The 13,920-nt window shown below is 44.2% G+C and overlaps 1 protein-coding gene across 1 annotated transcript in view; it reads left to right on the forward strand.

Annotated features, from left to right (window-relative positions):
• Positions 1–8,245: 8,245 nt before the first annotated feature.
• The window catches only part of FAM124A (family with sequence similarity 124 member A), a 75,705-nt gene continuing 70,030 nt past the window's right edge, over positions 8,246–13,920 (forward strand). The window contains exon 1 of the mRNA XM_011370332.2: positions 8,246–8,422. Within this exon, the coding sequence (XP_011368634.1) occupies positions 8,358–8,422 (65 nt within the window). The 5' untranslated portion in view covers positions 8,246–8,357. The remainder of the gene's footprint in view (positions 8,423–13,920) is intronic.

Genomic DNA, 13,920 nt, shown 5'->3' on the forward strand with positions numbered 1-13,920 from the left:
TTGATCTACCATATGATCCAGCAATCCCTCTACTGGGTGTTTACCCCAAAGACTTGAAAACATATATCTGAAAAGATATTTGCACACCAATGTTCACAGGAGCATTATTCACAGTGGCCAGGACATGGAAGCAACTGAAGCGTTCTACAACAGATGATTAGATAAAGAAGCTGTGGTACATACATGCAATGGAATATTATTCAGCCATAAGAAGAGATGAAATACTGCCATTTGTGACAATATAGATAGACCTTGAGATAATCATGCTAAGCAAAATAAGCCAGATAGAAAAAGTTGAAAACCACATAAAAATCACTTATACGTGGGATATAAACCTAAAAGCAACAAACAGACAGGACAAAGACTCATGGACATGGACAAAAGACTAGTGGTTACCAGAGGGTAAGGGGGTGGGGGAGGTAGATGGTATAAGGTGGTTCAAATATGTGGTGACAGAAAGAAATCTAACTATGGGAGGTGAACATACAATGCAATATATATATGCCTTAGTTTTGAACTGTACACTTGAACTTACTGAATTTCGTTAACCAATGTTGCCATAAAACGAACAAACAAACAAAAAACAGCAGCTATGTTGACAGAGCAAGCAGCACTGTTGCTAGCCTCAGAGAACCCCAAAGATACTGTTAGTTTTTCCTCTTGTTGCCACCCTTTAAACAGCTGATCTAGTCAGGACACTGCTTGCTGATTGACCCAGCAGAGCATTGTCTGAGACTGAGGTTTTAACAACCCCAGCTTGCCCACTCAGTGGGCTTCTCATTCAACGGCCATTGTAAAACCCACAACACAGAAAAAGGGCTCCAGACCTCCAGACATAGTTCTGGTTAAAAATTAAAATAAAGCAAACAAACAAGATGCGTATAGCAATAGGTATTACATGCAAGGTTTGGGATTTAGCGGGGAAAGGTGGATCCCATCATCCTTAGGGTTTAAGAAAGGTTATCACATTATTTTCAAACTGTCAGGTTACTTTTTAATTGTTGAATATAGTTGGCAGAAATTTAAGGGCAAAGATCGTGTCCTTTTTATATGTGTATCTCCAGTGCCTAGCACCATCCCTCATATAGAGCAGTTGATGGACGAGGAGGACAGGATCCATTACAGAGAGCCGAAGGAGAGTAGAGAGAGAAATGAGGCTGGAAAGACAGGCAGTGTAGGAGGTAGGTGTTGTGGTGTTTGCCTGTATTCTGTGACTAGATGGTAGAAATGCAAGTTCTTAAAGCTGAGCTATATGGGAATCTCTCTCAAAGGAGCACATGTATCCAGAGACCTTTTAGGATAGTCAACTCTGAGATGCATAAATAAAAGTCTTTATGAGGTTGGGAATGGATGGGAAGACAGAGAGGAGAGTAAAAAGGACTGGCACTGGTAGTCATAAATTTGTTTCTTGGCGTCTTAAATTACTGTTGGAGGCAAGAATTAGGGTGCGAAGAGTGATTGTGAGCAAAGGGCAAGGTCCTGGTTGGACCTGGGGTGGCAGGGAGGGACTAGGATATCCATAACAGCAACACACCAGAAGCAGCAATAGGGGACAGGGGTAGAGGGTGGGCAGAGGTGATCGGGGATTTGGGATGGGAAAAGAAGGCTGAATGGCCTAGGCCTCAAAAAAAAGGGGGAGTTTCTGACCTTCCCCTTTCCGTTTATTCACTCTTTAAGTCCCAACCTTCATTTTCTACTCTATGTAATTTATTTCTATCAATGCCTCCTTTTTTCCCCCTTGCCTCCCACCCTACTCAGGATGTATTGTTTTTTCTCTTACACAGGCTCTAACAGCATCTTGTACATGTTTCTAAACTGAATCGCACATATGTCTGCCGTAACATTTATGACAATGTATTGAGGGTTTACTTGTCTGGATTGCCCACTAATGACTGTCAGCGTTCAAGGGCAGGGTCTCTATCTTATTGGGACCAGATCCAGTGGGATATCCAGGTCAATATCATTTTGAGAAGTGAGTGCATAGCACTCATGTGGAGAGGGTCAAGAGCATTTGGACAGTAAAGACCCAAGAGAGCACATGAAGAGAGATACAGATTTGGAATTTGACTGCAGAGCAAAATGATAATATCCAACACTTTTCATGTTCCAGACACTATCTCAGAACTCTCCACGTAATCACTTCTCAGTCCTCTTAGAATGCCAGTGACGCACAGGGAAACCGACTCTCAGAGGGGTGGAGTGACTTGCCCCAGATCGTAAACCTAGAGAGGAGGGAGGGTTTGACTAAGGCAGTCGGGCCAGCATCAAAATTCAGTCTAACCCTCAGGACCTCAGCATGTGACTGCATTTGGAGATAGTTTTTACAGAGGTTATTAAGTTAAAATGAGGCATTTAGGATGGGCCCTAATCCAATATTACTGGTGTTCTTATAGAAAGAGGAAATTCGGACACAAAAAGAGACACAGGGATGTGTGCACAGAGGAAAGACAAGGAAGGAGAACTCAGGAAAAACCAAACCCGCCAACAGCTTCCTCTTGGACTTCTATCCTCCAGAACTGTGAGAAAATAAATTTCTCTTGTTTAAGCCCCCCGGTCTATGGTGTTTTGTTATGACAGCCCTAGCAAACTAATACAGGCAGTTAGAGCTGTGGAAGATGGGGTCACTAAAGGAAAGTGTGAGAATGAAGAGACCACAGAGGGTCCAGCCTTTCCAAGTCTAGACGATTAATATGAGGATAAATAGGTGACCCAGCCACTGTCCCCAGAAGGCAGGTCTATCCTCACAGGAGTCCAGAGGGCGCCGTCCTGGGTCTAGGGTTTCAGCGTATTCTTAAGTTTCCACAGCACTTTTCCAGACGCCTTTCTCATTCTGTCTCATCTTTCAGCCACCACCCTGCAGTTCGAGGGGCCACCGTGGGCTCATTGTCGGACGTCTGGCCTTGGACTCAGATCTCATCCCATACACTGCAGGCTGAGAGTTCTTGGATAGGCTCCAAGGCAGGACCACTGTCTCTGTTCTCCCTTATCAAAACTGAGTCATTTATATTTTAATGAGATTATTTTCCAACTCAACAGTTTATCTTTAGTTTCATTTTCCCCTTACCATCTGGTCTCCTTATGCTTGCATGTAAGGCTAGTGGTTTTCTTTGTCTAAGTAGATTTGTCAATAGTTTATAATTTTTCTTGTCGTGATCATAATATTTATTTTTCACATGAGACAAACTCTTCTGGAGACTTGGAAGAAAGAGTTTTATTGTTTTTGGTTTTGGTTTTTGGTTTTGTTTTGTTTTGGGGGGGGCGTGTTTGTTTGTCATGTCTCTCTTTAACCTGAAATTTTTGTTTCTGGGAAATATGTTTTAAAAATAAAGAATTAAATAAAAATAAATGAACAAAACTTCTCAAGCCACATCTTCAAGTAACCCCTTAACCAGTGGTCCCCAACTTTTTTGGTACCAGGGACCGGTGCTCCTATGCAAATCTAATGCCTGATGATCTGAGGCGGAGCTGAGGCGGTGATGCTAGTGCTGGGGAGCAGCTGCAAATATAGATGAAGCTTTGCTCACTCGCCTCCTGCCGTGCATCCCAGTTCCTCTCAGGCGATAAACCTCTACTGATCTGTGGCCCAGGGGGTTGGGGACTCCTGCTCTAAACTAATACTTCAATTAAAGAACTATATTAGATCAAGCTGGCCTTATAGCAAATGGAACAGAAGGTTTGGACTCATGCAGTGGAAATAGCCTAGCTTCCTCCTAACTTGAAACTCAAATCCAGGAAAATCTCATGCCCAGGAGATTTTTATTTTTATCTGTTTTCAATCTCTAGTCCTTACAGCAGCTTATTTTCTATTGTTCAGAACCCTTGGCGCCTTCCCAATTACTTTTGTCCTCTTGCTTACTAATTTCTTTCATCATCAAAACCAAAGCTTTTTATTTACCATCAGATTATTTTGAGATTTTTTTTCTTCAGATTTTCCAGTCCTACTCTAATGGCCAATGGCACTATGCACCTGTCAGGTGTGTGGTGGTGCTTAAGGAGCCCTCTAAAGAAGGGTAGTGTTGGTGGGGAGGCTAGCCCTGCCCATGGGGCCTGGGACATGATAAACTGCCCTCTCCTGACCTCGAAATCTCGATTAGGCCAGTCACTGCCTCTGGCCTGTTCCCAGTGTGTCCCTGGCACCCAGCCACTGCCTGGCACACTGAGTGCTCAATAAATAAATGGATGAATGGCCTTGTTTTCTAATACCAACATGTGCAATAACATCAACCAAGACTGAAACAAGTATTATGGGTGAAATACAACATGAGAGTGTTATTCAGACCTGTTTGAGAAAAAGTGATTAAAAAATCAGTGACAACTTAAATTTATATGCTTCATAGTTTCTAGAAATCTTCAAGTCTCCTTTGAGATTTATATCAACAACCCTATTTTAAGAATGAGGGAGCCTCACAAGATTATCCTGATGATTAAAGAGATCATGTATATAAAGTGCCTACCACAGTGCCTGACATGTAGTAAGAGCTTTTAAAGTAGTTGGTGGTCTCACCCTTTTCCTCTGGTGACATGATGGATTCAGGTCCAGAGTTGGGTTTCATGGTTCCCGGCCTATTACACTTCCTGCCGTACCTCAGTGTTCCACCTATACTGTCCTCAGACTCGGATGGGAACCTCTTTAGTGCAGCAGGCAGAGCAGCCTAAGCAGACCAGTGACACTCCTCTGCCCCCATCTTACAGGGGTGAGGGAGGAGGGCATTGCAACCCATGATTAAAATGATTGATACTAAATAGCTGCAAGTAGAGCCTGGGGACCATGTAAGGTTATGGGCATCACGATGAGGTCTTTGTGCTGATTTCCTGCTGATAGCCCTATTTCCAATAATAATAACGACAACAACAACAATAACAATAAAGTGGTACTCTTAACACCCAAGACTGAAGTGGGAGCCCATGCAGAGCCACCATACCTCTGCTCAGGGGGACCGTGATTACCATTCATACTTTTCTTCTGGATAATAAATGCATCACTAAAATGTCATCAAACACTGTGCCGATGATAAATAATAACACTTGTGCCCCTGTGGTCGAGGGGACCTGAATCAATGCATCATTTTGAGATGTGGCCTAGACTTTTTCTCTGGTCTGACCTTTCTCTGGATGTTATAAAAGACTGAAGTAATTTAAATAGCATCTCATTTTCTACAGCTCTCCTTTTAAGGGTCATGATAATTTCACTCTTCCTTCTCTGACCTTTTTCTTAATGCCATCTTCCTGAGGATGCAACTGGCCCATCCATTAGCCCTCCAAGTAGATGACATGGACTCCATTACATTTAAGGGCCACCTGGATCCTCCGATCACTCATTAGGTGGCCTGGGGCAGGCACTGGAATCGCTGGAGTTTAGTTTTTTCCACTGTAAAAAGGAAAAATAGACCTACTTTGCAGAACTTTCTTTGTCAAGGATTAAATGAGATGACAAATATGACTTATCCTTACACAGAATAGACAAAGGTGGCTGTAAGGATAACGAGATGGTAGAATGTGCATTATACTTAGTTATTGTTCCACTTTTCATCTGGTTTCATTGACACCATATTTGTCCTTCTGCTTTCTAAATAGGCTATACTTGTCTATCAATTTCCTGGAGATGTCATATTTATGTAGAAATGTCTACCATCTTTGCCATTTCGTGTTCTTCCGATCACCTAGCTTTCCTTAACTCTCCCCCTAATGGAATGCTCAGTGCCCCACCCTGCCTCACACTTGCTGGTCTCCACCAGGAATGCTTTCCTCACTCCCCATCTCCATGCTGGGGCTCCTTCCCTTTCATTCACCCTTTCACAAAGAAAGAATAGAAATGCCATCTCATAATCAAGAAGAAACACAGGTGAATATGCTAACTCCAAATCTTAACTCAATTGTCCTTACTGAGCACACAATTCCTTTTATACAAAACAGAAATTGATATATTTATTTATTACTCCAGGTGTTGGGGATATAGCAGTGAACAAAACAGAGTCCGTGCTCTCATGGAGCTGGCATTGTTGGAGTAAAGTTGGGGAGGGAAGAGCAGGTAATCAGTAAATAAATCTCTTATATGCCAGGTGCCAGTAAAATTATAAGAGTAGAAGAGGTAAGGAGATTCTGTGATGTAGGATTAGTTTGGAAGGGCTCTCTGATGAAGTGTCATTTGAACAGAGTCCTGAAGGACATGTAGCAGGAGTCTTGCAGAAAATCTAGAAGGTAATCCAGCGAGAAAGAATGTCAAGTGCAAAGGCCCTGAGGCAGCAGATAGCTAAAATATCTCTTCCTGAGAGAGCTTTCCCCGACATCCAAATTTAAACTACGTTCTCTTTCTCTCAGGGCACACTATTCTTTTCCTTCATAGCATTTATCTTTATTTGTGTTATGTATATTTTAATATGTCTATTTCATTTAATTAGTTCCTCCCTCGGGATTATAGGCTCCATGAAGGCAGGCATCATATCTGTTACTGTTTTCTCTCATTTGTATATTCAAAATTCATCTTCCTGTCTGGTTATTCAATGAATTAATAAATTTAAAATGGTCGCTAACGACATTGTGCAGTAAATCACTCACAAAGTTTCTTTGCCTCTTGAGAATTTTCTTTTAGAAATTGGTACATGGGAGTGGGGAGACATCTCCCTTTAAAAAACTGGCATGCTCCTTTCTTTCAGCTAATGTGCACAAACTGAGTAGACTATATTCGTGTCTGTTCTGTGTAAAAGGAATTTTATGCTCAGTAAGGAAAATTCAGTTAAGATTTGGGGTTGGCATATTTACCTTTTTTCTTGATGATGAGATTGCCTTTCTATTCTTTTGTTAATTGGTTTCTCTTTTGTGTAATTTAATTAAGAGAAAGGAATGATATTTAGATAGTAAGTGAGAAGGAATAAATAAAGGGTTGAGGAGAAGGAGAGAGGAAAGAAAATATATTCCTCTTCACGGAATCACTTGTCACCCAGAGCGACACTGCTTTGCAAACTGAGAATGGGAATGTAGCTAGCTCACACTTTAAATGTAATGATAGTTGCCTTGTGTATAATGCTTGGCATGTATAAGGACCAATGCTAAGTATTTTACATACATGATCTCGTTAAATTCACAACAGGCAATAGAGTAGATATCACTAGCTTTATTTACAGATAGGTAAATTAAGCCTCAAGGAGGTTAAATAACTTGGCTTAAAATGGAAGAAAGTAGAAATGAGTGTCCTCCAATGGCTTGGACAGGGCTGTCAGAATTAAATCCAGATCGTTCTGATCCTCCCACCCCACCAAGCTTCCATCCTGCCTCACCTGACTAAGGGAAGTGAGCCCCTCCAATAGTGACCATTAACTCACTTTGAGGCCTTGACAGGGGTACTTTACAAACATCCATTATCCCCTTACTACAACGATCTCTGATTGAAGATACATCTAATGGTCTTTAGATGATTTTTAAAGACATTTTGATAGAAATAAATAAATAAATAAATAAACAAACAAATAAATAAATAAATAACAAAAGAATGCATGACACCGACCATAAACTGGCAACTTGAATGGTGGGAAGCCACTCAGACCTGCGCTAACAAAAGTGATAACGAATTCAGTGTTGGCAATTGAGGAAACTGTAAGAAAACATCTAGATGTTCCAGCTGGTCTCAGAAGTGAAACAAATCCCCCCTTGCTTTCACCGTGCAGTCAGGTACTTCTCCGTGCTGCTCGCAGAGCCGGGCTGGAGAACCTTGAGGCAATCCCTGGAACTCCGATTCACAGACTGTGGGCCCAGGGAAAACACGCGCACACATACACACACACACCACAAGCGGTTACAAAGCACAGACAGGCGCAGGGTCATACACAGAAGAGTGCACCTACAAATACGTATCTCACCTGTCCACTCACGTTACACCACAAATAGGCGCACGCGGCCTCACACACTTCTTCCATTCATGCACGGACATCACACACAGCCGCGCGATACGCGAGCTCACACATGCTCGCGCTCATGTGCCCATCTGCGCGCACACGCTCACACTCCGTGCACACACCCTCTTGCGCACGCACATGCCCTCGTACACATGCATACACCACGCGCGCACACTCACACCCGGAGCACACAGCGTCTTGTGCACGCACATACCCTAGCGCGCCCACGCTCACACCGCCGAGCGAGAGGCGGGGCGGGGCGGGAGCGGCAGCCGGGGCCCCGCCGGCGCCGCCAGGAGAGGGCGCGGCGCAGGGGACCGCGGCCGGCGAGAGTGTGTTTGCCCTAGCACGGCCCGGGAGACGCCTGCAGGGAGCACCGCCATCAGACTGCGCTGGGCTGGGCTGCTCGGAGGGAGCGCGCCCGGGTCACGCCCGCGTCCGTGAGCCGAGCGCGGCTGGGGGCGCGCCATGGACCCCAAGACGGGAGGCGGCGAGGAGGATGACTGCGTGGACTCGGGCGCGGAAACTGGAGGGTGAGCCGGGCCAGGCCGGGCCGTGGGCGGGGTCGCTCTCTGAGTTGCGCGGCAGCTCCTACCCCGCGCGGGACCTTCTTGGACCTCGCCGCGGAGCCGGAGCCGCTGCGGCGGAATGGGGCGGCGGGGACTGCTCCTCCCTCCGGGTCCCTTGCAAAAGCCGGAGGGACTGCGGTGGGCCCGCTTCCTCCCAGGCGGATCCCGAGGGTAGAGTTGCGCGGTCCATGGCTGCTCGCGGCAGATAGGACCTACCCCGGGGATGCGGGAAGAGTGAAAAGACTCCGGGTTCAGAGTACCCCCCTGCACAGCCCTTCACCCCGATCCCTCTTGCCCTCCATTATCACTGAGGTAATGTGGAGTGCCAGGCAAATGCAGTGTCTCTCTGAGATTATCATTAGACCAGAGATGCTCTTGCACTTGTTTCGACCTTCCTGTGAGGACTTTCTTCTTGTAGCTCCTGAGCCCTCCGGGGTCCGGGATGGGGGCTTGGGGAAGAGGAAAAGCGGGTAGGACAGCCGGCACCTAAAGTCTTTCAGAAGTCATCTAAGAGGATGGCATTTTTCATTTTATGGCTTTACTGAGCTTGCTGAGACCCCCAACCCTCTCCAGCACTCCCCCGCCGAACTTCCTCAGCTCTGTGCGCATCTGTCCCACCCGGAACGATTGCCTTGGGTACAGGTGGGATGAATTTGGGGGGACAAAGACATTTAAAGAAATACTCCTCTCTTTAACGGATTCAGTTACCCCAAACCTTTGGAGACTAATTAGCCCTCTCCCAGCAAAACCGGTTTCCTGAATGTCTTTTATGGGGTGTAGGTCATTGTAAAGGCTTCCACCCAGCCCCTATCTCTAGAGGATTTCCCTCTGCAGAGTCAGCGACACATCCGGGATGCCGGTACCAACTCAGGAGGAAAGGGTGTCTTTTCCTATCTGTAGTAATAACCCTGGAGAAAGTCTGGAGCTGCCCTGACAGAAAGCTTTTATCTCTGAAGGTTGGGGAGGGGGATGGGATGGGGACATAGACTAATCTCAGAGGTTGGTAACCCCGTGAGGGCAGGAAAAGAGTCCAGGTCCAGAATGGACCCAGGCGTCTGACCTGACCCAGAGAAGGAATTCCTACTCAGCCCTTCCTGCCAGCCCAACACCCACCCCCACTTCTTTGCAGCCTCCACTGGCACTGCTAGCCCAAATCTGGGACTTTATGCCCTAAAGCATTTACCTTGCAATGGACTTTCCCTGTTATCCAAACTTGTGATAATCTAAGGTTCACTACAGAACCTGATGACATTCCAGTGGAGTAATCTGATTCCAAATACTAAACTCCCTTGGTTTTTCCCACACTTCGCATATATGGCATTTATCAACTTTAATAAAAGATCCTTGGCTCCGCCCCCACCCCACCTTCGCTGGACCATGAATAGAAGAAAGCAAAATTAACCAGCTCGTTTTCAGCTGAGTTAAATAAAGCACCAACTAGTCCATTTGTTTTCCATTTTCAGAGCTCACCTAAAACACTTTTTCCAAAGGCTCGCTCTTGAAGAAGTGGGTGGAGAGCAATCCCTGACATAGGGGGTGACATCACACCCAGTTACAAAGGAGCAACATGACAGCTGCCAGGGCTCCTGGGAGGGGCTTACTGAACAAACTGACACCAGAGCTGCTGTTCTCTGCCTGTCACGAAAGTGTGCAGTTGTAACAGGACAATTGTTTAAATTCTTATTGCCTCGGTAGCAGCCTTGAAGATACAGGTAAAATGGCCTGCATTTAAATACAATAGTTTCTGTGTATGCTTATTAGTCTTGTATTTGCCACATAGTCACATTTTTTGAGTTTAGTTATCAAAAAACTGTTCACAGTTTTCCTACTTTTCCAGAGCTTGCCGTCTCTTACCCTATCTAGCTTTCATATAGCCGCCTGTGGAGATTGTGTATAAAACACAGAGGAAGCGCTCAATACATGATGGCTACCATTATTTTTAAAACACAAATCTGCTCATGTCTCTCTCTCCCATTCAAACTTTTAGTGGCTCTGTCATCTATAAAAGGCAAAGATCTCAGCGTGGCCACAGGCCTCCATGTTGTGGGGTTCCTCTCTCTCTGGCCTTGTTTCTTAGTGGGTCCACCCTCGCACCCTGCATCTAGCTATGTCAATAGGGTGCTTCCAGTTCCTTGCCTTTGTCAAGCTGCCCTCTTTGCCACCTCTACCCTTCTCCACCTGGCATACCTATCTAGGTGATGAAACTCTACTCTTAAGACTCAGCTCAAGTGTCACATTCACAAAGACAGGGATGCTTAGTCCGGGGTCCATGAATTGCTTCAAGTTGTATGCAAAATGTTGTCGTTTGTGAATTTTTATGAGAACAGACTGATTTTTCATCAGATTCTCGAAGTAGCCTGATCCCTTCCAAACCAGGTTGGGGTTGGGTGTGAGAAGTTTCATTTTCAACATGTTGCATTTGAGGTATTGAGAGATGTCCAAGTAGAGATGATGAGCCAGCATGTGAGTCTATCTGCCTAAGGTTTAGAGAAGAGGTCTGCCTGATGACATCACATTTGGGAACTGTCAGCCTAAAAATGGCAATTGAAGCCACAGGAGTAGATTAAATAGTAGGGACAATAGCAACCACTTACCTAGCATTTACTATGTGCCAGGTACTGTTCTGAGCCTTTACTATAGTTCATTAACTCATTTAATCCTTCAACAACTCTGTGAAGCAGGTACTATTTAAGGCTAGCCTTGAGAAACTACAACAGTTAAGTGGCAGATAAAGGAGAATGAGCCCAAAAAAGTAGTCATGGAATAAAAAAGGAAGAATGTGATATCCCAGAAACCAAAGGAAGAAACAGATCAACTGTGCTACTGAGAAACTAATTAAGAATGTGAAGTGTCTTCTTTGTAAAAGGAGATAATGAAGAGAAGGTAAAGAAGTATTTGACAGAGGAATGGCAGAGTAGAGGCCAGGAGGGAGTGGAAGGGGAGGAGGAGGAGGAGATAGTTGGAGTTCTCTGTCTGGAAAAGGGGAGGGAAGAGGTGGGGCAGTAGCTAGAGGAAAGAGTAGGGTGAGGGAAAGATTTTCTAAATATATATATGAGAAAAGCTGATAATCTGTCATGTCAGCTGTCTGAAAGGGTAGAAATTGGTCGACTTCAGACCATCTGTTTGATGGATTGGCTTTGGATAGGATGGGGGACTTCTCCCCTCTTAAAACTAGCAGGAGAGAAGGGAATATGGGTTTCTATTTGGTGAAAATGCAGCCCTCCTCCCCCAGGAGAATGAAGATTTTAAATAGTTTGGACAATGTTGAGTGAAAACCCAGTTGAGATTAGTGGTTACATATTTATGGTGGTACCAGTCTACCTTGCTATTTATTTTCTTGCAACAGTGCTGGCAGAGAGAGACCATGGGTAGCTCGAATCATCAAGGCTAAGGGGAGATGAACTATTGTTATTGTAAACCAAAATTAATTTTAGGCTGTAATAAAGAATAAAAAGCATTTATTTGAGCAAAATGAGCTGCAGCCTGGCACACACAGATTCAGGTAGCAACTTAAATTGTGCTCCTCTGAGCCAAAGATGAGGCAGCCTTTTATAGTGAAAGTTTCTTCCCCTGTTCTTAATTAGGTCTGTTTTATGTAAATGAGATATCCAGATTTGTATACGCTGATTGGTCTGAATTGTGCAATCCTGATTGGTAGGCATTATGCCTCCTGATTGGTCATTATGGAGCAGTTCTGATCAGACAGGGCAGGTCTTAGTACTTGGTGAAAGAGGAAACCAGGAACTCCCTTAAAGTAGTTGACTCAGGTGGCATAAGTGAGCAAGGTGTAAGCTGAGAGTTCAATTTGAGGTTTTTCCTGGTACACAGGATATATTAGAAGCCTCTGTCAGCAAATGGCCACTAGGTGCTTATTATTTATAAAATTTGGGCCCTCGGTTGGCCATGGGGGGTCCGTCCTAGCAGAAAAAATTCCTTCTCAGGGTTCACATCAAATGAGTCTTTCTTCTCAGGGTCCACACTAGGTTATTATGAACAAACGAGCAAAGGATTTGTGTGTAATGCTTGAGCTGATTATCAATCCTTTCCACATTATAGTCAAAGAGATGGTTCCAGGAACACTTGCGGGTTCCACTAACAGTGGGCAGACTGTACTGATCATTTTGAAAGTTACAATCAAAAGAGCCACCCCGCCAGGGTTCAAATTCTGCCTCTTCCACTTAAGCATTGTGGAAGCTTGAGCCAATTACTTAACCTCTCTCTGCCCTCAGTTGTCTCCTCTGAAATATGACAGTAATCGCACCCACCTCATAGGATGGTTATGAGGATTAAATTAGTGTATACATTTAAAGCCTGTAGAACAGTGCCCGGCATATGTGAACCCTCAGTACATTATTATTTCTCATCATAATATTGTTATGAAAAATACTCCAAATGATAAACTTAGTTTTATATAATAAAACTGTGTATTTCCTGGTGCACTGAAGACCATGTGTTCTTTATACTCATCACAGTAGATGCTCTGGTGCTTTTCAATGCCTTAAGCAATTTACTCATCGCTCAGAACATCTGAGACTATAGGACATACCTCAGTATTATAAACATTATTTTACAGATGAGGAAATGGAAGTTCAGAGGGTACATGAGTAATTAGTGGTAAACGGAAGCAGAATTAGCCACCACAAAATATACCTCTTTGGGATGTTATTTTAGGCTGGGTAATTTTAAGGAGCAGCAGACTTGGGAGAAGCTCTAAAAGCCCAGCAGAAGCTACCCTGTGTAAAAGGACGTTTACATTCGTGAGGGTGTTCCCTTCACTGGACCAGCCCGGCCTACACTGTCCGCAAGAAGGCCTGAACTTAAATCTGCATAACAGTCTTACCCTCGTTTTCCTGGTAACCTTCTATAACTGATTTTTCATCACCAATGACTTCTTTTGTCTTCAGCTGAAGGTGGTATTTAAGGTGGTGGTTTCTGCCTTTTTGGCAAGTCACTCAGTTTTCCTGGGTCTCTCTCATATATAGGAGGTATACATGTTATTAAACTTCAATTTGTTTTTCTCTTGCTAATCTGTATCATGTCAATTTGATTATTCAACCAACTAGAAGAACGTAAAAGAGTAGAGGAAATTTATTCCTCCCCCACAGTGGCCTAAAGTGAAGCCTGGAACTGTATCACACTTCCCACCTAGTGAAGTTGCCTCTCAAGAAGCTGTTTGATCTGGAATTCTTGTTTTTAGGTCAGACATTTTCTTTTGCCTGTACCTTTACTGTCTGACCCACCTAATACAGGCCAAAACTGAAAGCAAACTAGTGTTCTTCTGTGGTGATTGATGCCATTTTGAAACTCAAGTTTTCCACTTGAAAGCAAGCCTTGTGCTTTTGTGCACTTTTTGTTAGAAAAAACTAGCAAGTCAGCTGCTGACGTTGGTAAACTATCTTAACAGAATCTTTTAATAGAGAGGCAGGCAATGCTGTAGGCCCAAATAAAAGACATAGAATAAG

Source organism: Pteropus vampyrus, unplaced genomic scaffold (genome assembly GCF_000151845.1).
Source record: "Pteropus vampyrus isolate Shadow unplaced genomic scaffold, Pvam_2.0 Scaffold167, whole genome shotgun sequence".
NCBI classification, from domain to species: Eukaryota; Metazoa; Chordata; class Mammalia; order Chiroptera; family Pteropodidae; genus Pteropus; species Pteropus vampyrus.